Here is a 25,043-nt window from a genome sequence, read left to right on the forward strand (position 1 = left end):
TGCTATATTACACTTCTTATCAAGGTGGTATAAAGAGGTTAAGATTTTAATGATGTTGTACTTCCTCTGCCACCAAGTCTAAACTTCTGAATTTCAGGACCTTCATATTTTAATCATAGCCTCTCTTCCCACTCCCAACCCCCCTCTCTACCCAGGAATGTTATTCTCCCTCTTTCTTTCATCTATCCACATCCTACTTCTTTCTTTTCTGGATACTTATACTAATCATTAATTAATATTAGAGTTTTGGATAACTTTTGCTTTACATTTATATTGTATATCTTTTTCCATTGTTTTACTTTTAACCTTTTTGTATCCTTTTATTTTCCATCTCTCTTTAAAATAACATAGAAGTGTCTTTTAAAAATTACAATATGACAGTCTTTGTGTTTTATCTGGGACATTCTGTCTTTTATATTTAATTATTGATATATTTGGATTTAGATCTATTGCTACTTGGAAAGTTGCTCTCTCTGGTTGCTTTTAAGATTTTCTTGTTAGTTTTCTGCAGTTTGATTGTAACATTTTGATATCCTTTTAACTTTATCTTGTTTGAGATTTATTAGGCTTCTTGAACTATAATGTCTTTTATTGGCATTGGAAGATTCTCAGCTATTATCTTTTAATATATTGTCTCCACTCCATACTCTCTCCTTTCCTATGGAACTCCAGTTAAACACATGATAGACTTTTTTTTTTTTTTTTTTTAGCAAGGCAACCCTTGATTGACCTCACAGATTGCAAGGACCTTGTCAGCTTATTTATTTAATTATTTTTTTACGTCTCCAGCACCTGGTCTTCCTAGGTAGTCTCCCATCCCGACCCTGCTTAGCTTCCGAGATCAGACGGGATCGGGCTTGTTCAGGGTGGCATGACCATAGACTGATGGTAGAATTTTTTACTTTATCTTCTCTGTTACTCTTTCTTTTATGATTTACATCTTTTTGTCTCTGTGATGCATTCTGGATTGTTTTTTCGGACCTTTTTTCCAAAGGTATCCTATGCAATATTTGTATGGTGGGTAATCATGGGAGATCTTTTTTTTTTTTTTTAATTAAATATATGATTGCCCTGGTTAAATATTGGTTTCAATATATAATCTAACTATAATGAACAACTATTAAAACAACAAAGGATTTGAGATATTAGAGTGTATTTGCACTTTGAAAATTATACTAGGAGAAGGAATAATTCTCTTGAGAGAAAGATGAGATAAAATATAGATGCTTCTCTTGTAGGAGAAAGTTTGTTATCTCTTTGGAAGACTGCAGACCTATGTGATAAAGGGAATATATTATGTTGTTCTTTCAGTACATTGTCAGGCAGTTCCGTGGCAGACAATGAAAGTACAAGAATGATTGATAGTAAATAACTTTCCTCTTAATATTTGCTATGTGAGTAATTACTGTGTGCCAGGCAGTACTCTAAGCATTTTTCATATATTTTTACCTTTAAAATTTTAAACAGCCCAGCCCATAGGAGGAACTTATTGTTTTACAGAGAAGGAAACTGAGGCATAGAAAGATTTGGTGGTTTGACTAAGGTTACACATTTAGTGAGTCATGAATTGAGATTGACTCCATTATGCTACGCCTTATTCTCAATAAGCTAAGCTTTCCAATAGTAACCCTCAGCTACTTAAGAAAGTTGGTATTAGTTATATGGTCAGATCAGTAAATATTGCTGACATGGATATTGGGAATGTAAAGGTGGCAGAAATATCTTGAGTTTTGTGTTATAACAGAGAAATGCAAGTAGTATATTTAGGTAACAGAATTAATTACCAAGCAGATAATTGTATCTTTCTGAAAGACTTTATTTCATTTTTAGGGTTTAAGATAAATTATTTTTCTTTTATATTTATATTTTCAGGAGAATATTCGTTCTGTACTAGAACACTAATTTTACTTTTTTTCTTTTTGCATTTACAATATTTTTGAAATCAGAAGAGAACCTAATAAAAATAACTACTTATTATCATTTAGTGTCATGTCTCGTTAGCCTCAGTGACAGCCTCGAATGTCTTATTTTGCTAGAAAATTATGAATAGGATGGTAATGGAAAGAAAAATTCATCAGATTTTTTGCCATAGTAGTTTGCCTGCATAGTAATAGTGTATCATTTCAAGTTATCACAGTATGAGTGATCAGAATTTTTTTTTAATATGAACTTTATAGTACTGACATGTCTTTTGTTGATTCCTCTTTGCCATTTTTGTTGATTCCTCTTTGCCATTTTCTATCTGGATTTTCTTTGCTCTTTCCTTGGTCAATGTAGTATTACCAAGTATCAGTGGAAATAAAATAAAAATATTAACATTTTAGCTTTTCTTAAAACACAGATTTAAATACATATCCAAACATTTAAAGTTTGATTCACTGACAATACAGGGTTTTTTTTTTTAATAAACTTTTAATTTTGGAGTAAGAAATTATTTGCCAAAAAGTTGCACAGATAGTTCAAAGAGCTATATACCCCTTATGCAGTGTTCCCTAAGGTTATCATCTGGTACATTTCTCAAAGCTACTAAACCAACACTGGTACATTATTATTTACTAAGCACTAGACCTTATTCATATCCCACCAAATTTTTCCATTAATTACATTTTCTTGTTCCAGAATTTTCAGCCACAGCCACATTTCAGGCCTTGGTGCTTCTTATTTGGAGCTCTACATCATTCATTCACTTATCAAGTAAATATTCACTCAATATCAATATCAAGTAAATATTGAGTCCCTACATTATATCTGGCACTGGGCTAGGCTATATGTATTGTTTTGGAGTTGCAGGATAAATAAGAACATGGCCTCTGCTCTTCTACAACTTATAGGCTACCTGATTCTCTGCCTCCAGTCTTATTCCTTTACCCCAGGCTTTGGCTCCATCGTGGTTTCTAAACTTGGCACTTTTTACATTTTGGGCCAGATAATTATTGGTTGGTTGTAGATGGCCATCCTGTGCATATTTATCAGCATCCCTGCCTATACCCAGTAAATGTTAGTAGCAAACCAGTTGCCCCCATACCTCCCCCCAGTTGTGACAACCAAACATGTCTCCATACATTCCCACATATTCCTGGTACAGAATTGCTTCTAGTTAAGAAACACTCCTCTAAATGTTCCAAAATGCAAATGTGATCATATCATCCCTCCTAATGACTTTGAATAGCCTGAACCCTATAATGTGGCTCACAAAACTGACTTTTTCCTGTGTTTCTTGTCTTTTCCTAATCTATACTTTGTGCTGTAGCTTTGTACAACTTGGCAGTTCTTAGAATCAAACTCTTTCATCCCTTTGTCTATGCACATGTTTTATTTCTCTGCAATCTCTCTCGATAAATAGATAAGGATAAATAGAACATTTATCTATTTATCCTTTAAAACTTAAATGTTACTGGGCAGAATTACGTGCTCGTATTTATCACAAGTATAGCTTTTATCATAGAGTTGTGGCTTTTTATTTATCTTTGTTTTTTTCTATTATACTTTGAGGTACTAGAAAATAGAGATTATGTCTTATTACTATTTATAGACCCAATTCCTCAGCATTGATAAATATTAAATGAAGAGGTAGTAGATAATTGATGTAGTTGAGGAACTGGAGTGGGTCAAGAAAAGTTCAAAAGTGGGTAGGGGTTAAAAATAGAATAGATAGTTGGAAGAAGAGAGATTTGGCCCAAGGAAAGCTTTGAGGTAAGGAAAGAAACCAGAAATTGGTTTTTAGGAAATTAAGGTTTATTAATGAACTGGGTTATCAATTCATTACACTTGGAATATTAGAACACCTATACAATTTAAGATGCAACTCTTGAGTTTATTTCAGTGCTTTCTTATCCTGTTTTATAGTCTGCTTATAAATCCTGACTACTTTATACCTCCTTGATGTAAATTATGAAAATTGACTGGAATTCATTCTCAGGACAGGGGAAACAAAGAGATCAGCTGCTTTCTAGCCCTCTAAAACTCTCCTTAATAATGTTTTTAGAAACGAAAACAAGTAGGAAAACCCCAGATTCCACCAATCTGTTGTCAGTAGCTTCTAACTAAGTTTCTGTGGAGGACATATTAAATGTGTACTTGGCATAGCAGCACTTACTTTCAAAAGTATTATAGAATCTTTGGTATTGTCCTTTCTCCAACCTCCTTACCCACATCATGACTGTTTTCAGATATAATTTACTCAGTATTTGCCTACTATAATAAACTATTTCAATAATAAATGATGTGGGTTGGCGGACACCAGGAAAGAAGATACTTAGGTACATTAAAGCTGTTTTTAAAATTAAATTTGGAGATTCGTTTAATGCATTTTTATCTTGTGAAAAAGGTTGTAATATATTAAATCAATCTTTCACTAATTACCTTGTTTTTATTTATCTTTTTTACATTTACCATATTAGTGAAGTAAACTTTTTCTCTAGGTTTTTCATATTATTTTGTTGTTTTGCCTAGGTACTTCCATATTTTGTTTTACTTGTTGCTTCTGCAACCAGGTTTCAGTCTTGGTGGGTATTGGGGAATCTGATTCTTAAAAATGTGTCAGTGTAAGGAAACTGCTTTGCCTTGAAAAATAGTTTTACTGCACAAACATCCAGTTAATGCTAAGAAACCTGTACATTAAAAGGAGACTCCAGATCTCTTTTACCTTTATTGGTTTTCTATGAGAACACTAGTTTGAACAAAGGGCAACAAGGATTTACTTAAAATTAGGTCATAAATCTTGACTTTGTTTTAGTGTAGATGTGTGTCCTTAGGTAAATCATTTAATTTTTCAGCCCCAAAACTTCAGCTATAAAATGGGGATATTACCTGCCAAATCTGGTTATTTGGAGGCTTAAATTAGGTAGCAAAGTGAGGCAGGCACAAATGCCCTTCCTATAATTATCATTAAATGCGTTTTTTTGCTAATCTTGAGTATTTTTTTGAAGTTTCTTTTCCCTTCTAATTTCCACTTATATTTTGCCATATTTCCAATACTGTACTTGACTTATTCTGCCTTGGTAATTTCTTAACATACCTGGCACTGGGCTAGGATCTTGAGTTTCAGGGTTAATTTTGCCTCATGTGACTATATTTCTGACATACTTAGAAATATATATTATTATAAATCTACAAGATTTAACATATAATTTAACATGTGACATTATTTGATAAATTGTAAGATTATAATAATAATCTGTAATTTCTTTCTGTTCATTTTTTTCCCTAGTATTCTCTATTCAGTTTTGTAATTTTTCTGCCTTCTACTCAGTACATACATTATCCTTAGTTAAGTGTCCACTCATGAGTTATTTAAATAATAATTTTCGCCTATTATTTTCTCACCTATTAACCATTTCTTCTTTCAGAACTCATTTTCTATCATTTTATTCCTCTGCTTTCCTAGTCTCTAACAGTTTTATGATTTGTGTTGTTGTTTAATCATTTCTGACTAAGCTATATTTGTTTTTTTATTCTTGGTTTTGTTTTTAATCTAGCCCTTGAATGATAAGAATTTACATACCTTTGTTTTTTTGCCGTTACTATTACGGCCTGGAGAAGAGAGATTATATTTTATTGCAACTCTCTTCTCTATATCCTCTTGGCCCTGCTACTTCTTTTATTGCCCCATAAGAACAGGTAGCTGTGGGAGACTTCTAAGATATATTTGCATTTTTTATTTTTTGGGGAAATAAAGCTAATGTTCATTATGCCAAAGTACAAAGTATATAAAATAGACATTATTTATATTTTTTCTTTTGCTTAAATTTCTTTTCAAATTATGATTGACCATAAAAGGAGAGACACTTTGAAGAGTGACAGTTTTCTTAGGTGAGTTTAAATTGTTGTTCTTGTAGCTGCATTGTTTTCTTTTTTAAATAGTAAGATGAAATTTGCTTTGAGGTATCCCCCATCTACTCCAACCATGTGATGTGTCTTGCAGGCAATTCTAGTAGAAATTAGGAATAACTAGGTATTTTTTATTTTGTGTCACATATTTTTCCAGATTTATTATTGGGTTTGATGTTGAATTTCATATCTGTGTAAGTGAAGCAAATTATCATATTTTCTTCACAAAGTTTCTGACTTTGTATTTTGAATTTCTTCAGAGAATCTTTAAAGTTAGGGGTTGAATATCTTCCTAGACATCTTGAAATTGAGAAGTCAATGATCAGGCTGAGTAGGTGTTTATATAAACAGAGCAGCAATTAGTTTAGCTCCTTAAGGAAGTTGTAGAGGAAAATGATTTCCCACAAAAGTCTTTAAAAAATGAAAAGAAAAACTAGTAAGTTTTTTTATAATTTATGAGGACTTGATTGTTTAAGGATAGTCAATATAGATGTTGTTATACAGTGCCTTTGAGTTTATAAAACATTTTGTTTCATTTTTTCATAACTCTGCAGGATACCCCCACTTTATTAATGAGGAAACTGAAACTTAACAGAGGTAGTAATTAAAACTCAGTTATATCCCTAGTTATTTTGTCTCTAATCTTACGCGTTTAACTTTATATCACATTTATATAGCACCTTTTTTGCCTTCTCTGTGAAATTCTTTATGCATTAGTCTTATACCACCTGTATTCCATTTATAGGCATACCTCGGACATATTGCAGATTTGATTCCAGATCACTGCAATAAAGCAAGCATCATGCTAAAGCGAGTCATAATCTTTTTGCTAGCAGAGGGTCTCTCCATCAATTTGTAAAAAACGCAATATCCATGAAGCTCAGTAATGCAGAACACAATAAAATAAGGTACACCTGTGTCGATTTGGGTATAGGAGCCTTTTGTCTCAGAATTTGAACTCTAGAAACAATAAAACATGATACTTTTTTCAAGTTTATATCTTGCCAGATAAATACTTAAATTTGAGAGAAAATGCTGTTTCTTGAGAAAGCTTTAAGAATCTTTTTGTCAAATCAATTAATATTTTCCTAAAATGAAGTTTTGTTTTTTGAACCCTGTTATTTCTTTTTTGTAAAGTCAGCTTTTGCTTTTATATCTCTTCTGGTTTATTTTCATTGTATTCAACAGATAACACTGCAATTACTCCCACTTCTTTTTCCCTAAAAGCCTTCGACTTTTGTCCTTAAGAAATAGATCAGAATTCCTGACCATACCTTAGAAAACATTTTGTAGTTTGCCCTCTACCTTTTTAATCTCATTTATTGACACTTGTCCCTCCATACTAGCCATACCCAACTTCCTTATGTTGCTTAAATGCTTACCAGTGTTCTTACCAGCCTCAGACCATTGCACATGCTCTTCCCTCAACCAAGAATATCTTTGGCTTTTAATTTTTCAGCCAACATTCTTTGGCTTTTAATTTTTCAGCCAAAAATGGCTGAACCTTTTCAGTTTAAATGTCAATATTTCAGAGAAGTCTACGGTGACTCTCTGATACCCTCCCCCCAGTATGTTTAGGACCTTCTGCTATATATTTCAGGATTTCCTTATACCTTTTATTTGATGACAGTTAAATTGTTATAAGTCCTTGTTTCATGTCTGTATTCCTTGCTAGACTGCAGTCTCCAAGAGGGTAAGTACTGTCTTCTCTTTTTCTGTTACGTCCCATAGCTCATACTTGGCCCAAATAGATGCTCTGTATATGTTTGTTGACTCAAAATTGAACGACTAAAATATTTGACATAAAACAAAACTTTTAACTTTTTAAAAAATAAATTATTATTAAAAAAGCTATAAAAAAAACTCTTTAAAATATTTAAAACTGGAAATATACTATTGCTTTGTTTTCTGTTTGAAGTAGTATCAGAGTTGTTTACAGGAAAGAAAAGAGGAAGAATAATACCATCAAGTAATTGTACAGCCCTAGTAATTGTAATGTGTGTTTTTTTGTTTTGTTTTTAGTGCTTGTATTTGGGTCATGATATTTTTTGCTTAACTCTTTGAATCATCATAAGTTTATGTATTTTATTTCAGTTAGTATTTGTGTTCTCCTTTTCAGATGTTATTCATGTTTGTAGTATCTGCTAAATCTTAAAAATATGGTGTCTTTCAAATAGGAGGTACAACCAAACATCAAAATTGAGATTTGTAGAGATTTGGGGAATAGCTACTGTGCATACTAATTATGTTGGTTACAGTAGTTAAATAAAGAGAGACCATCTCATGGGCGTTGTGTTGCCCAGGTGATTATTTCCTTTTACTCTTCTATTCTCTCTTATCTTCCCCCTCTTTTTGTAGACAAAAAGCTGACCACAGGATTATTTTTTTAATGTTACAACCCCCTCCTGTTTTAACTAAAGTTGGGACTTTTGTTCATTATAGTTCCTTTTATAGTGATTTATTTGACCTGTTCCTGTGTTGGTCAGTTAGTTATTGGTGCAGGTAATATAGAGACCAGATGGTGCTGTAGAAATAAACTAACCTGTGTTGAATTATTTCCAAGATTATCTCTGGCTCTCAAATAAATAATGACTACTTGGTTGTGAAGTCCTACTCATAACTATATTAGTAACTTCAGAAAAATTATTGTGGCAAGCTTTTCAACTGTGGCTCTAGTGAATTAAATGTTATGTGATTCCTTCCCAAATAGAATTGAGCCCGTGTGTGTTCGATGTATGAGAAACAAAATTGATGGCCTTTTCTATTATTTTACAGCTTTCAAATCAAACCAGATGTGAAGTTTTGTAGCATATCATTTAATCCATTGTCAAATAGACAATAGTTTTTCTCTGTATTATAGTATACATTCAAATACTTTAATATATTTAATTGTTAGAGTTTCCTTTATAATTAAATTAACCTAAATTTCTTGCATTTTTATCCTTGGGCCTATTTTTCTTAGTCTTTGATTTTAAGTTAATCTCTTTAGACAATTTAGATTTTCCATATAACTCTTGAGTTCCTTTTGGTAAATTGAGCTATACTTTACTTAATTAAAAAATTAATCTGAACGAATATATGCTCAATGGAGAAAACTTGGACACAGAGAACAGCTCAAAAATAAGTCTGTCTCACTGGTTATCTGCGCTTAATACTTTGGCGTATTTCCTTTCAGTCTTTTTTTCCCTAATATATGTCTACCTAGCCAGCATGGTAAGAGTGCGCTCTTTGGAATCAGACTGTCTGAATTCAAACCTGGGCTTCACCTCTGGGAAAGTTACATTTTGTCCTTCAATTTTCTTATTGGTAAGGAATATTCCCTTATTGGGGATAATAGTAGTACCTACCTTAAAAGATGGGTGAGGATTAAATGAGAATATATGTAAAGTAACTTGAATAGTGTCTGGCATGTAGTAAAGTGCTCAATAATTAACCTTTTTTTTTCCAAACTTGCCACATGTGTTCTATAGCCCTTTTTCTCCCCACATTGTGTATTAGATTGTATTTTGACATTTACACACATTGTTAATTACAGTAGTAAGCCTTTTTCTAATATTAGATTCTCGAAGTCTCCTGCAAGAACCTCTTTCTAGTACTGAGCCCTGGTCACTTTTCTCTTCATGGCCATCTTCTCAAGGTGTTTGGCTCCTGGTATACCATAACTTCTCTTTTTGTGACTTGTATAACTCTTTTTTTGTGACCCCCACAGTCGTATCTCCTTTTCATTAGAACATTTTTGTGGTTCTTTAAATTGAATACAATTGTGTAATTTTATGCCTTATCAAATACCTTATACCACACAATATATTTGATAGAAATTCTGAAATTATCACCATATATAGACAATTATTTAGATTTGGAATGAACTTGGAAGGTCATTTCTATTTAGAAATTGCCCTCTGAGTGCTTGGTCATGGATATAATATTATTTTGTTGAGAAAACTACAGTCCACCCTTCTTATCCATAGGTTCTGCATCCATGGATTCAACCAACCTCGCTGGATCAAGAATAGTGGAGGGAAAAAGAGTTACGTTGTTGCTGATGTATACTGTGTAGTTACCTATGATGGTTGCATCTTTACTGACCATGTACAGACTTTATGTCATTTACTAAACAAAACAGTATAACAACTATTTACATATCATTTATATTGTATTAGGTATTGTAAGTAATCTAGAGATGATTTAAAGTATATGAAAGGGTATGTGTAAGTTATATGCAAATACTATGCCACTTTATGTAAGGGACTTGAGTATCTGTAGGGTATCCTATAACTAATACCCTGTCTAAAGGGATAAATCAGTTTGGAATTTGTTTTCATGTGTCTTGGTTACATGTTTGTCACTATTTTTTTGTAGTTAACTCAGGTTTAGTTTTACAGGTTTTCAAACTCTTATATCATAGTCGAGTTATTAATCCTACATTTAGAAAGCCTTTATTAACACAGATCATGGAGAATAAAATTAAGCCTAGGTACTGATCATCCAGAATTTACTTAACTCTTTTGTACTTTAATTGAGGAACTGTTTATGTAGTTATTGATTATAAATTATAACTACTTTTGCATTTTACTTTCAGAAACTGAGAGCTTTCCAATTGTTTTTTTTAAACCAGAATCACAGAATAAAATTCGTCAAAATATAGTGCAAAAATGAATTTAATATAAATTAGTTAAAAAACTTTTCTAGTAAAATACTCATTTCTTATTTGAGTACCCCTTTTTGTATCAGAAAAAAGCCCAAGTTGTACTAAGATACCTTCTGAGTTACATATATTATATTTTCTTTGCCTCCTCATCTAATTCTTTTACTGGCACAAAAATTGATTCTCCAGGTTTTGGAATCTACAGCCACATGATTCCTTCTCCTTGCATTCATTATGCCGCCAGCAGGGCTCTGCTTTCATAAGCTGGTAGAAGTTGTAGGCACTACTTCTGGGACCTTCAGTTTTGATTATTAAGGAGGAACAGCTTTCTTAGAATGGAATACACATCGTATAGCATATTATATTGTTCTTAAAGGTTAAAAAACGACAACAAAAACACTAACCTCTGCATTTTTTTGTTAATTCATAGTAATTAAATTTTTTTTTCCCAGCTCATCTTTTTAAATAATGGTTAATTTTGATCTTGGATAATTTATTGCAGTTGCACCATGAGTCCTCGTCCATTTTACAAAGTCTTTAGCAGGAGAAAAACTTTTAAACATTTTGGAGGGAAGTGATGGCATTTATGTTTCAGTTCTTTCTTATTTACAGAGATTTTATTATGTATTTTTCTGGCATCTTCAAAAAGTAGTTAACGATGTTTATTGCAGATGCTCCTTTCTGGCAACTACCTGTTTTTCCCCATGAAACTTTTGGTTCACATGGTACAGATTTGTTTAAGGGGAAAAACTAAGGCAACTTTGATTTTTCTTATTTTTTTCTAAAATAGTCTACATTGAAAACTTGCTCCCAGCTGTAGGAAGAAAGCATTATGTTCCTGGATAGAAAGATGTTAGTTATTTATATGTGAATAAAATTAAAGTTATATTTCCAGCAAATTTATTTTCAAACTTTTTAGTGATCGAATAAGGTAATAAATTATTAAGACACCTTAAGATGGATATATAATTAAGAATAATAGCCAGATAAAACATCATCATCAATTATAAAGTTAAAATTTTGGTATTGGCATATAAATAAATATAAATTTTGACCTGGCATAGAAATAGATATGATAATTTATAGTTTAATGGGCTAGAGAAGGATTAGTAAATGAAAAGGCTGGATGGGACAAACGGTTGATTATTTGGAGGAGAAAAATATCTTTAGAGACTCACCTCAAGATATATACTAAAGCTCCAGATATATTGAGTTAAGTGAAAAAATTAAATCACAAAAAAGTAGAAGAAAGTGTAAATGGATATTGTACTCTTGGCTGGTAAGAGGACTTCATATTAAAGCAATAGAAGAAATTACAAAAGAAAGGAAAAAATATTGATAGAATTAACTATGTAAAATGTGTGAAATCATGAGATGTCAAAAAAGGCAGCATAATATGAAAGCAAAGTATATTGTGGAAAAATGTTTCTAGAAATATAACTGGAGAAATTGAAGTTGAGAGAGAGTAACTTGCTTGAAGTCAAGCACAATGTCAAATTTGAACACAAGTATATTGAACTTAGAGCCTAGCTCTTATTTCATTAAGGAATATAGCATAGCCGTTAAAATGCTGTTTATGGGGAAAATCTTTGCAGGATTTTAAAAGCAATTGCTTTAGATGACAGAATCATGGATTTTTATTTGTTCTTATTTTCTACATTGAATACACTAATATTATGATTAGAAAAATCAGTTCTTGAAAAATAACTAGGTGTGAACTAGGAAAGTGACTTGTGGAGGAATTTGATTTGTCATTCTACTGTCTTGAGAAGTAATAGATAAGAACCCACTGGCTGGATTATGTACAGTTATATTGGTCTTTAAGAAATCATGGCCTTTTGTTTAACTTTAGTGATTAGTTAGTTTTGTAGACCTGTATACATATACTTTGTTTCAGAGACTTTTCTGAATGATTTGCTATGAATGACACTTGTCGCTATTTGCTCCTTTTCTCTCTTCAGACTTTAAAGAAACATATTTCAAATGCATGACAGTGATTTCTGGGATGTTTATTTCATTTACTGGTCTTTTTACTCAGAAAATTGAATAAATATATTCACTTCTCCAAATTAAATCCATTGAGCAGGACAGTTGAAATAAAGAACTATTTAGAGATATTTTGCTTCTGTAATCTGTATGATAAAAAAGTCCTTCATTTTTGTTTTATTCTTAAGCCTAATTGTTTTATTCACATGTAATTTATTCATTAAATTCACCAAATATATATTGATTAAGTGCCAACCACCATTGTCAACTCTTAGGCTAATCAAAGGAACAAAACGTAAAAATCTTGCCCACATGGAGCTTATTATGTTATTGTAGGGGGAGGCAGGAAATAAACATGAACATAGTAAGCAAATAAATACATAGCACCAGGTGATGAGTGTTAGAAAAAGAACATTTATAGAGCTACATAAGGGTGCATTAGGAATTGTGAGTGGTAGTAGGGAATGGCTTGTAATTTTCAATGGGCTGACCAGATTAGGCTTTGTTAAGAAGCAATAAGACATCTGAGAAAAGACTTGAAGGAGGTCAAGGAATTAGCCAGCCATATGTGGGGTGATATTCTAACCAGAGGGAGCAACCAATGCAAAAACTCTAAATTAGGAGCATTTCTGATGTGTCAGAAGGATGGGGAAGATTAGAGGTGGCTGCAGCAGACCAAGTTAAGGGAGAGAAGTAGCAGGTGAGGTCAGAAAGGTAATGGGAGACAAGATTATTCAGGGCCTTGGTAAACCGATGTGTTAATAAGTTTAGTGTTAAATGAAGAACATTGCAGTTTTGAGCAGAATAGTCATGTTGCAGGGCAACCAGTTAGGTTGCTTTTGCTATTCACTGGTCTTACTAGAGGAGGTGACATTTTAACTGGTCTTGAAGGGTAAGAAATAATTTGCCAAGTGAAGAAAATAGAGATTTGCTTTGTCAGGCTTATTTTGAGAATATTTCTCATCACCATACTTATGAAAATAAATGTACTTTTAAACCAAAGCCATATATGCTACTTGATTTTTTTAAGGTTAAACTATTATAATCTCATATAAAGAACTTATTCCTTTGCGAGCTCTTACATCTGTTTAACCATGCTCATTTAGAAAATTGATATTCTAGTTTAATAAAATTTAAGGAGTTCTATAATCCAAGAGACCTTTCTTTTTTACTCAATCCAATTCGTCTATTAACAATTTCTTTAGAAAGTGAATAATTGCCATTTGCCTTTCTGCCATAAAACTATAAATTAAATCATCTTGTGTATCTTACTATTAACTAAGATTCATTTATATATTTTTTAATATAAAAGGCTCTATACTCAGTTGTGAGAAATATGAATAGGACAGAATTTCTGTCCTTAAGGTACTTTAGACCTGGTAAGGAAGATAGACATTATTTATGTAAATGGTTTTGTAAAAGAAAATGTGAGTTCAGTAAACGAGAGTCCTAGAACATTCTTCTCTCTACCTTTGTAAAAATTCTCTCTCCAATCTGGTCAGGCCGTCTTCAAATACAACCTCCTCAATTGAATTTTAACTGTTGAACAGTACTTATATTTTCTTTTCTAACCCCTGTATCAAGTTTGAATTACCAGTTTATTACCTGGAAATACTACATACTGCTCTCTCTATAGGTCATGTGTTTTAGGACGGTTGTACAAGTTTGTAATTTGGTTGAAAGCAAGGTTTCTGCTAGGTACCTTCTTAGGATACATAGATAAGCATAACAAAGGGTAGTGTGGAATATATTTCTAACGATATAGTTTACTTAATGTTACGCTTCTGGAAAATTTTACTTAAAAATTTTGTAAAGTAACTGTGAAAGGGATATTCTTTTTTGCAGTTGACTCCCCAAAGAAAATAAAGATTTAATCCCAGTTTAGGTAAAGATTCGGTGAAAAATGTGTTTAAGAGAGCAGTAACATCTTTTTTCCTCTTTACTTAAGGGAAATATTTTTTGCATAGAAAATAACTTCATTAACTTTGTGATTTTTAAATGATCTTTATAACAAATTCATTTAAAAAATTCTGACATGTATAAGTGCTTGGTCATCATAAATTTTGATATTGTAATTATCTTTAATCATTTTTCTATACCCGAATGATGTTAAATATTTAAATAAAATTTGACATTTTGAGAATTTTGTAAAATTTGGATGGAGGGAATCAAGCTGTCAATGTTCGTGTTCTGCGTCATCACTTATTTTCTTGTGGAACAGACAGGAGAGCCTGAGATGTCATTGATCTTTAGTGTTTAGATAACATTATTTGCATTCTTGTTGGGCAGGACAATTGATAACTGTGGTTTTGTGTGATTCTTGCTCTAAATCAGTTTGGAGCCAAAGTCCTAGAGGAGGATGCCTTTTACGAGGCCATTTCTGTGCATAAAGAAAAATGTATCAGAGCTTATTAGAAATTTATTGAATTACTGTTAACTTATTACATAACTAGCTGAAGTCTAAGCATGCATATTCACAATTGTTAAAGCTTCTTAGATATTCTTAGATGTTGAAGTATTGTTACATAGAATTTATTTGTTAACAGCAAGAAAGATACTCTACTGATATTCTTAATGATACAGCTGAGATAGTTGTAATTCATTAGCTTTAATTGCTAGACTAAATCTAGGTTATTAGTATTTGTAGATACATTTAATTTTCTTTGGGACTAAATTCAAGTGAAACTATGGTGCTTGCTATCCATCTAGTGCTTACTAGATGGCAGTCACAGTCAGAAAAAAACCATATATTAAAAGATAATCTAAAGGTGAATAATGTGCCTGCAGATTAGTCAGCATATATTTATTAAGCACTTTCTTTATTCATAATTACCAGCATAGAAAATAAGTGCAGTCATAATTTAGATGGAAGAGAACATTTTGGGCTGGAGTCAGCATATCGTGCTTTGGGGTAGAATATAAATTTCAGTCATTTCTTGAAAGATGGTTAAAATGGATGAGTGGCAAAAAGAGTACAAATAGGTTCCAGAGGAAGAATCATTATAGAGTTGTTTGGCAAGATCTCCAGTTTAATTATTTTTTAAAATAATGCATTGAATCATTCCTCTGTCTTCATTTATTGCAAAATTTTTTAAATCATCATTTGACATGTCAAATTTAGAATTGTTCAGGAATTGCTAGTTGATGTAAAGTAAAAACGACTGGATCCAATTCTAACTGCTTTTGTCAAAAAACCTATCTGATAGGGTCCTTTTAAAGAAATAATATCGTATAAAATCATTTTAGTTTTTAAAGAGCACTAGCCAGAGAATAAAGAAGTCTGAATTTTACTTCTAGCATCATGCCTTATTTACTTTGTGGCTTTAGATAGGTCATTTAACTGAATTTGTTTGTAAAATGAGGATAAAAGTGCCTAACTTAATTTATAGCAGGTGAAATAATGTGTTTTTATTGACTATTTTGGAGATTTTTAACTGGGAGTCATCTACATTAGAAAGCATCTTTATTTTTACTAACATGTAAGAAATTAGAATATGTGAGTTCTTAAGAGATGATAGTTAAGAAAACTTCTGAATTATCCTTATTTTCCCCAATTTTCTTGGTAGCGGATACTTTGTTTTCAAGGAGGCTGAATGGGAAATACAGGCTTGAGCGACTTGTTCCAACTGCAGTATACCAACACATGAAAATGCATAAACGAATACTAGGACACTTGTCATCTGTGTACTGTGTAACTTTTGATCGAACTGGCAGACGGATATTTACTGTAAGTAATTTTTAAAATATCTTAATTCATATGTGGAATTGAAGAAATATTGCTTATAGTTGAACTTCAAATAAAACCTTTTTTTTTTTTCTTTTAATGGAAAACTTGAAATTTAGGTAATTTAGATTATTAAGCTTTTACCTAAGGCAGAACTTTATCCAAGTTTGGAAAGTTCCTGAAAGACATGTTATAGCACAGTCACAGCTATATTATAATCCTATGTTATGGGTAATCCAGCCTTATATCAATTATGCAGTTTGATGTTTCGTAAAATGTCGTATCATAATTTTAATTCTAAACCAAGAGCATTTACAAAGTTTGTTAAGCAAATTAGAAGAGATTATTAAATATATCTTTTTATATTATCTGTAGAAAACCACTTGCTAGTCTATAGGAAATTTCTCTTAAAATAGTAATAGAAAAAATTCTGAGTATATTAAACATGTTTTGCTTATTACCTTTTCTCCGTAACACATCATTCTTTAATATATCTGATGTTGTATTCAAAGAAGCTCTTGGAGTTTATTTGTTATTGTTTCTTGTAACTCGTTGGAGAAAAGCACAGCTTTTCAGCTTTAAGTGAGATAATTACTTTGGGAAATATTTCTATTTTTAGGTGTCTTAACTATTACATTCACTAAAGGTAATGCTTACCACACTAATATGGTTGTACTTATAATTAAATACTACCCTGTGAGCTGAAGGTAATGCATTCATTCACAAGGCCCTTAATTTTCTTTGAAATTAGAAAATGGGAAATGGAGGTTAAAATGGAAGTTCCTATCTATGCCTTTGAAGAGAACAGCTGCAAATTTTATGCAGTTGAGACAATTATAGATTCCTCTTTTAAGTAAACATGCTTGTAAACTGAGACTTATTTTTATCTACTTCTTTTCTACTTATATACCCAGTCATCTGTAAAACAGCTAAACAACAGGATGTGGGAAAAGATTCTTATACATATCTATTCCTTGGCTGTAATCCACTTCAGGCATTTGCAGATCATTTTCTACCTTAGTATTCTCTCCTTGCACCTTCTCTTTTATCTCTATTGTTCTCTGTGAAGCAAAATGAAAGTGAAATTTTAAAAATTTCTGACAGGTTATTATTTTCAGAATGGAGAACAGGTATCTATCTCTATTTGCTAAAGTGTTTGATATATCTTCAACAGTAATTTGCTCTCAAATGGTAATGGAAAATTACATTTAGCTTTTTAAGTTCAATATACTAATATTTAAATTCAGCTCTCAATACACAGTAAATTTGGCATCTCTAATGTTTAAATGAATTCTTTTAATAATAGTAATAAACTGAAATAATGAGAAAGAAGCATTGCATTAGTTTTGTACTTCATGTTGGTGAGTATAAAGTTATGCCATTGCATTGAGATTGTAAAAGACATATGTAACTTAATTTTTGATGTTCGTAAAATACCTTGTGGGAATTCTTTCTTTAAAAATGATAGAGATGGTAAGCATTTGGTTATATACTTTGTGAAGCCTTGTATGTGTTTTGATTTGAATTAGGTATGTAATCCAGAGTTTTTTGAGAGGAAATGCAGTGAAATAATAATGCCTCTGCTGTCTCATGAGTTTAGTTAAAATGGTAGGTACAGATTTGGAAAGAGTCCCACTGTGAACCAGCCATTATTAGGAAACTTGTCACCTTGTTTTGTAAATAAAATTTTGTTCAAATACAGGCATGCTTAGTTTATGTATTGTCTAAGGTTGCTTTTATACTGTAACAGCAGAGTTGAATAGTTATGACTGTAAAACCTAATATAATTATTATTTGGCCCTATATAAAAAAAATTGCATCCCCTGTTCTAGATGTATAATTCTGTTTTTAAGAGCATTTGATTTAGGGAACAGGAATGATGTGTGAAGAAGCTATTGTCAGATTATTTTCCTTTAGTTGAAAACACATAAATAAAAGTCAGTCTCGTTTGTAATTTTTTATTGATGACTTGCAGTTATGGATTTCAGAATGTTACATTGTAACAAGAAATGCTAAAGTATAAGCACTGTTATTTAAATTTTTCTTGTATTTTTATGATTATCACCTTAAGTGGCAGGTAAGGTACATATGTGTTCATTGTTATACTACTTTATAAAGTGGGATGACTGGTGAGTGTTCTCTCATTCCACTGGGAACACACTAGCCACTAACTAAATGCTTTGAAAATCAGTCTTGAAAACTGGTAAGATAAGGCTTTAGGATAGTAGATCATAATTGACCAATAAAAGTTTCCTGTGAGAGAGCACACTGTTGTTATTTATTGGAAGAACAATAACAGACCAACCAGTATTTCCTATTTATGTATTTGATATCTTAGGACCTTGCACATTTATTACTAAAGTTCTTATGTAGATACATTTGAAAGCTTTTTCCAAGGGACTAATTCTCTTGAGTTCTTTCTGAGTAGGAACAGCTAGAGGCAGTATATATACATAGCACTGTGATTAAGAGCATCAACTTGACATTAGGGGGCTCTTGGTTCAACTGACAGCTTTACTACTTCCTTGCAGTGCAGTTTGGGCAGATGACCTCACCCCTTTGATCTCCAGTTTCTCATAGATAACAGTACCAACCCACAAGAGTTTTGTCAGATTAAATGAAATAATTCATATAATTTGTATGGTAGAAGATATACAGTAAGCATTCATTAAGTTTTACTTGCTGCTGTTAATTTTATAGATTTAAATAAATTTTATCCATTTTCTTATCCAACTAAAATCTTATTTATAAATGCTAAACAAGGTTTAAACTGAAATTATTGGAATTGATAGGAAAATTTACCAGTACTTTGTACTAGAATATTTTTAATAATAGATGTTTCCCAGTAGAGTAGTAATGTTAGGAACCCAGGGAGAGAGATAGCATAATTACCAAGTCAGACTTGCTCTCTAATTCTTAGTTTTGAAATTTTTGTACATGGTTTCAGAATCATTGCCTCAAATAGTATTTACCAAAGAAAAGCAGAGTTAATTCTCTCAGGTGTAAGCCATTCACTCAAAATACGAGAGTACATTGAAGACCATATAAGATTTTCACCCCCATTTCAGAAACAAAATATATCTCTTTTTTCAAATAAAGGCAAAAGAGCAAAAAATGTTTTTCATAAATACAATAAGTTGTAATAAAGACTGTGAGGTTATGCATTCCTTTAACAAACCTCAATCTTTTAGGAGCCACTGTTCTAAACACTTAGGATATAGAAATGAAAGATATAGTATCTATCTCTGGAAAGTTCACAGATGGTCAACAGACAATATTGATACAATGTGGTAAGATAGAGGCTGCAGAAGATAGGTGTAGGAGAGAGGTACCTAATCCAGTGTGTAGTAGGAGATATGGTAAGGGAAATTTACTAGAGAAGTGACACCTAGGTTGAGTTGAGCTAGATACTGCAGACTTAGAGAAAGGCATTTATAAACTTTTGGAGAACTTAATGTGCAAATTGTGTATTGTTTATGGCAAAGAGTGAATGTGGACCATCATTAAGCAAGAGCTAGAGATGTTGGAGCGGGACGAAATCAAGATCCTTTTGTGACGTATGAAGGGGAGTGGGTTTCTTTCCTGAGAGCAATGGAGAGAAAACGACAAATTTAGACAGAAGAGTGAGTAGAATTTCTCTTTAAGGATCCCTTTGGCATTATTAAAGAAGATAGATTGAAACTAAGTCTATATACAGAGGAATTGGTTCTGGCAGTGATCCATGAAAGAAATCATCAGGGCTTGAACAGAGCCACAGTGGAAGTAGGGATGGAATTAATAGATTAAAAGTAGAATCTCTAGGATTTAAGAAATTGACTTGAATATAAGGAGGAATAAAGAAGGAACAGTTTAGGATGACATGTTTTAACTTGTGTTACTGGTTAGAAAGTCCAGTCACTTTGGGTATAGATGTAAGTGGAGAAGTTTGTGAGGGTGAGACATGTTGAATTTGAGATTCTCTTGCAGAAAGCCAAATAGAAATGCTCAGGCAGTGGGAGCCCAGAAGAGAGATCTAGGCTAGGAGATTTAGCTTGGGGATCATTGAATATCGAAATCCCCTAAATTATCTCATATGTATGTAAGAAAAGAAGGCTGAAACTTCAACTTTTAAAGCAGCCAAAGACAAGGAGAGCTGCCTAAGAGGCCAGAGAACAAGAAAAGAAGTGGTGTCTTGAAAGCCAAGTATATAGTATTTCATGAAAGATCGAAACCAACAGTAAAATTAGAACTGAAAGGCATCTTTTGGATTTGGCAAGGCTATTAATGACCTTGACCCAAGGTCTGTATTTATGTGTTTTGAGGACATGAAACAGAAAGCCTAAGGAAGTTTTCCAGATTGAAGAAGACAGAAGAGACAACTAAATGTAACGTGTTGCTGGATGGGATCCTGGGCTTAATAGGAAAAGGGAAACATTGTCAGGATAATGGACAAAATTTTAATGGGGCCTGAGGATTGGATGGCTATTTAATCAATATTGATTCCCCAACTTACATAGATGTCTGTCCCTGTTTTAGAGGAATAAATTCAGAGATGTTTAGAAGTGAAGGGGCAGCATCAAGTATGCAGCCTATTCTTAAATGGTGCAGAAAAAGACTAATGGTAGTTTTGTTTTTGTTTGTGTGTATGTGCGTGTGTGAGATAGAGAGCGGGGGCGGAGGGGCGGGAGGGAGAGAGAGGGAAGGAGAAGGGAGGACTAGATAGAAAGAGTGAATGTAGTGAATTGTTAACAGTTGATGAATCTGGGTGTGGAGACAGGAAGACATCAGTACTATCGAAAACTCAGTTTGAAATTCAAAAATATTTTTTTAAAGTGCATGGGAGGTATTGTAGGGGTGATGGTGAATATTCAGTAAGTTTGTTAGTAATGGAAAGCAGAGCTAGAATATGATAATTTATAGGAAGATAAATTTTTGAAAAATTGTGTGAGTAAAGGGGAAAGACCTAGGAGAGCTGACTTAAAGATGTGAAAGATAATTGATATGCAGTGGTCTTTAAAGAGGATAGGTAGATGAATAGTTGAAGATGGAATATATAAAGAGCAGTTTATTTTGACTATTTAGGAAGATGGGTTCACAACAAATAGATCCTACTTGTCAATGTGAAATATTTTATCTGCTAAGAGTCTTAGTTAGGAAATGGGATTAGATTCTAGAGGTGAGTGATAAAGCCTGGTGACGGGAAAAGAGTGATGAATACAGACCAGTTAGAGATAAAAATGATTGCTGACTAGTCCTAGCCTCTCTAATAGATAGAAGATTCACAAATTTACAATGTTACAGATTTAGTATGCTTATCTGCTTCTCCATAATGGTACTTGGCATCTGGGAGCAGGATCAGTGCAAGTGATGATTAGATTGATAAAGGATTAGTCATTGGTGGTTTAGGTGCACAGGGAGTGAAAAAATTGGGCATGTGTTGAAATGATTGACACTGAAGTTTAGGGTAATTTGTAAGGGAAATGAAACAGGTCTGATAGATTGTTAAGAAAGATTGGTCTTTTCTTGAAAAGAAAAAAAATTGAACTAAATTTAAATTGTAAGCAATTTTTAGCTGCCTGAAGAGTAGGGTATGTTTTAGCTTGGATAAGAAAATGACATTGTAATATACATGGCGTTTTTAACATTTAATTCTGTTGTAGTGACATCAAGAGGTGAAATCTGACTTATAAAGCTATATGGTATTAGCAAGAGAAATTAGAATTTTCCTTGTTGCTTCTGCCAAAGAATGCCATATTCCCCTAAGATATTATAAGTTTAAAAACTATATAATTTCATTTATTTTCATGTCAAAGCAATAATCTTTGGTCTTCACGATTGATGCTTCTCTTAGGGAAAGGTTTACAGATCTGCTTTATAATTTTAACGTCATCTGAGCAGAAGTAACCTGTTGTAATGTTTCCAAGTGTGTTGCAGTGTTCTGCTTACAGAAGTCAACCATTTGTCATTTATACTCAATCTTATCAAGTATATTCTTCATCATTGAACAGTTCACAGAGTTGTCACCTCTAATCTTAGCTTTTAGTTAAATAAAGAAATGCATAAGTAGTTCAATTAAACCCTTTAAAATTTGCCTTCCAGAAGCTATTAAATTTTGGGGGTATAGACTTAAATTCTGCTTTAGTTTCTGTACACAAGTAAAGCGATTCAGAACCCTCTGTCTGAAGTTGTTTCATAATGTTTTCAATGTTATACAAGTAGATAGGATATTTTTTCTAGATAGGACATTTTTTTCTAGATTTTAAGGAGAATTTTAATTCTCAAGGGCATGATAAAGTAGGAAGCCATGTTAGCTTTTTTTGAATAATAGAAGCTTTTTCTTTTTCTTTTTTTTTTTTAATAAAAAAGGGAATTACAGTATTAGATCCAGTTGTATGCTGGAAGGGATGGTCATTGGTGCCACTGTCTCCATAGTCTACTTAAAAATTAAAAAAAAAAAGATTCTGGAGTAAGTTTTCTTTCTCTGTCCTAAGCTAAAGAGCATGTTGCTTTTCTTAAAGGCTCAGGGTTTTATCATTATGTATATGGCTTCTTTAGGTGTGGTGGTGAAATAAACATTTATAGGTATTCCAAAGTAAATTCTTATCTTATGCTTAGGCAAATCTAAGGTTTATTTAAGTCCTGCTCTTTTGTACCAGGCCTTTTCACAAATAATTTCTAGACTGTTGTTTTTTCAGGATAGAGATAATGTACTTTTTTCAACTTCCTTGGCTTTGTCTTTGCATTGACAAGATGTCTTGAATTAAAAAAAAAGAAAAAAAGCATCGTAAATTTGTCATGTTTTGTTTAAGGATTAAAGCTAAAGCTACATATTTTTGTTATAATTTTCTTTAGTTTGTGCTAGGTTTGATAACATATCAATGAACATTATTTCACAGTAATTATGAGAGTTTTTACATTATTGAAAAATGAAACTAGTGATCAACTGTTGTCTTGTGTTTGCTTGATATTAAGAACTAGCTTAATATTTTAATTTGATTTAAAAATGAATTCCAAAGAAGCGTATTCAGTTTTGCACTTAGCTAACTCATGGATTTCTTAAAGCTTAATGTGGCTAAAATAGTATAGTTGGCCATGTCTTGTCTGCTTAAAATTCTTCAGTAGCTACCAGGTTAAATTCAAACTACTTTTCTCTTTTTTCAATTCAAATCTTAACAGGAATTTAAAACTATTATAGTCTTCCTCAGATAAAACCTTTTCAGTTTAATTTTTTCTTATTTCCACTTATAGTTTGTACTCCCAGCTTTTCTCACCTTGCCAATCCCACTCCAGTCCTAGCAGCAATATCTAGATGTTATTCAACAGAAATGACTAATTTGTTTTCCTTTAGGCATTAGAGCTTTGTTGAAAAATTTTGTCAGCTGAAGTTTTTCTAAAATCATGTTAATTTTAGCAGGACTTTCATTGTTGCTCACAGACTCCTTTTCTTTTTTCTTATTGCTATTATTCCACTGTATTTCTAAACTATTTTTCTTTTTGGTTCCTTCTTTTGTTTTCTCCTTTCTGCCTTTTAGGAAATAATCCTTAGATATTTGTTTTACTTACTAAGGTTAGAATCATCTAATTTCTTTCCTGTTTACTTTAAAATTACTATCTCTACTATGCCTCTCTCACCTTCCTACATCTGAGAAGCCTGTGTGTTCTTTCTAGCCAAGGACAACCTAGATGCTTATTATGTTGTTGATCTCATCCCTTTCATTATTCACATAACATAGCATTGCTTTTATTTTAATGTCCATAGCTCTTTTTTAACATTGTGATCGAAAGACTCTAATGTCCTACTCTGATTTATTATTGACTTTACTGACATTTGAGGTAGGCTTTTGGAAAGAAAGTCTCAATTCAAAAATTTTCCTTTATAGTTTGTAAAGAATTTAAAAAGAATTTTATGAATTTTTTATGTATCCTTTTACATTTAATTTAAACACATTTATAGTGCTTTTAAAAATGTTTTCCCGGTAAATTTTTATTCTGCAGTCCTTTTCAGTCAATTATTTATGTGTATATATTTCTGATAGTAATTTAAAAATAACTTAGTTGAATTTATCAGATCATCTTTAGTTTCACATTCCCATAAAAATAAGTGATCACAGTAAATGCTACATGAAATAGAAATTGCTTAAGGGTACTTTTAGAGTACTGTTTGAATTCTTCTAGGGAGCAGAGGTGAGGATGGAGACAGCATACTATAGGGTCCTGGAAGAGGATAGTGAAGAGAGATTTCTCTGAAAGGGCAATCAAAGATTTCTCTTCTGCAGTTTATTGGAAGAAAAGAAAGGTTGATTGGGATAATAGACACTCGGAGAAAATGTTCATAGTGTTTTTTTGTTTTTTTTTTTAATCACTTGTCTAAATAGAACAAAATTGTTAAGTAATATTAAATTGATGAGATTACTAACTAATGAACGCAATAGGAATATAGGGGGACTTTTTGGTTTTAATTGGTAAATTAAAACTTTAGGTTTTAATTGGTAAAAAGTTGCTGGAGGTTTATTTTAGATCACAGGTTTGCCACTGTTTCAGTAAAGTCGATATTTTGGTCAAAAAACTGGATGTTTTTTTCCCCTATTAATATGAAAAATATGTGAAGCATCTTCTATAGTAGAATGTAAAGCAAAGTCTTATTTAGATATATAAGAACAAAATGAGTTATATCAGTACTATGAAGCATAATGAGATCTCATAATTTTACTTTTTTCATGTATTCTACCTGTATTGGCATAATTAAAATTTTATTTTTATTGTAAATGTAGGTCAGAGCCAAATATTGCTTTAATTTTTAGAAGATAAATTAAGTGAATAAATTGACCTAATTTGTGGAATTTAGAGAAATTGAGAGTTGAATGAATGATTTAAAGCTTT

At 32.0% G+C, this 25,043-nt stretch overlaps 1 protein-coding gene across 1 annotated transcript in view; it reads left to right on the forward strand.

The window, feature by feature from the left end:
• PHIP (pleckstrin homology domain interacting protein) overlaps positions 1–25,043 on the forward strand; it is a gene marked incomplete at its 5' end in the record, with an annotated part of 109,464 nt that overhangs the window by 14,016 nt on the left and 70,405 nt on the right. The window contains one exon of the mRNA XM_025042934.1: positions 16,027–16,187. Within this exon, the coding sequence (XP_024898702.1) occupies positions 16,027–16,187 (161 nt within the window). The remainder of the gene's footprint in view (positions 1–16,026; positions 16,188–25,043) is intronic.

Source organism: Pteropus alecto, unplaced genomic scaffold (assembly GCF_000325575.1).
Source record: "Pteropus alecto unplaced genomic scaffold, ASM32557v1 scaffold7, whole genome shotgun sequence".
NCBI classification, from domain to species: Eukaryota; Metazoa; Chordata; class Mammalia; order Chiroptera; family Pteropodidae; genus Pteropus; species Pteropus alecto.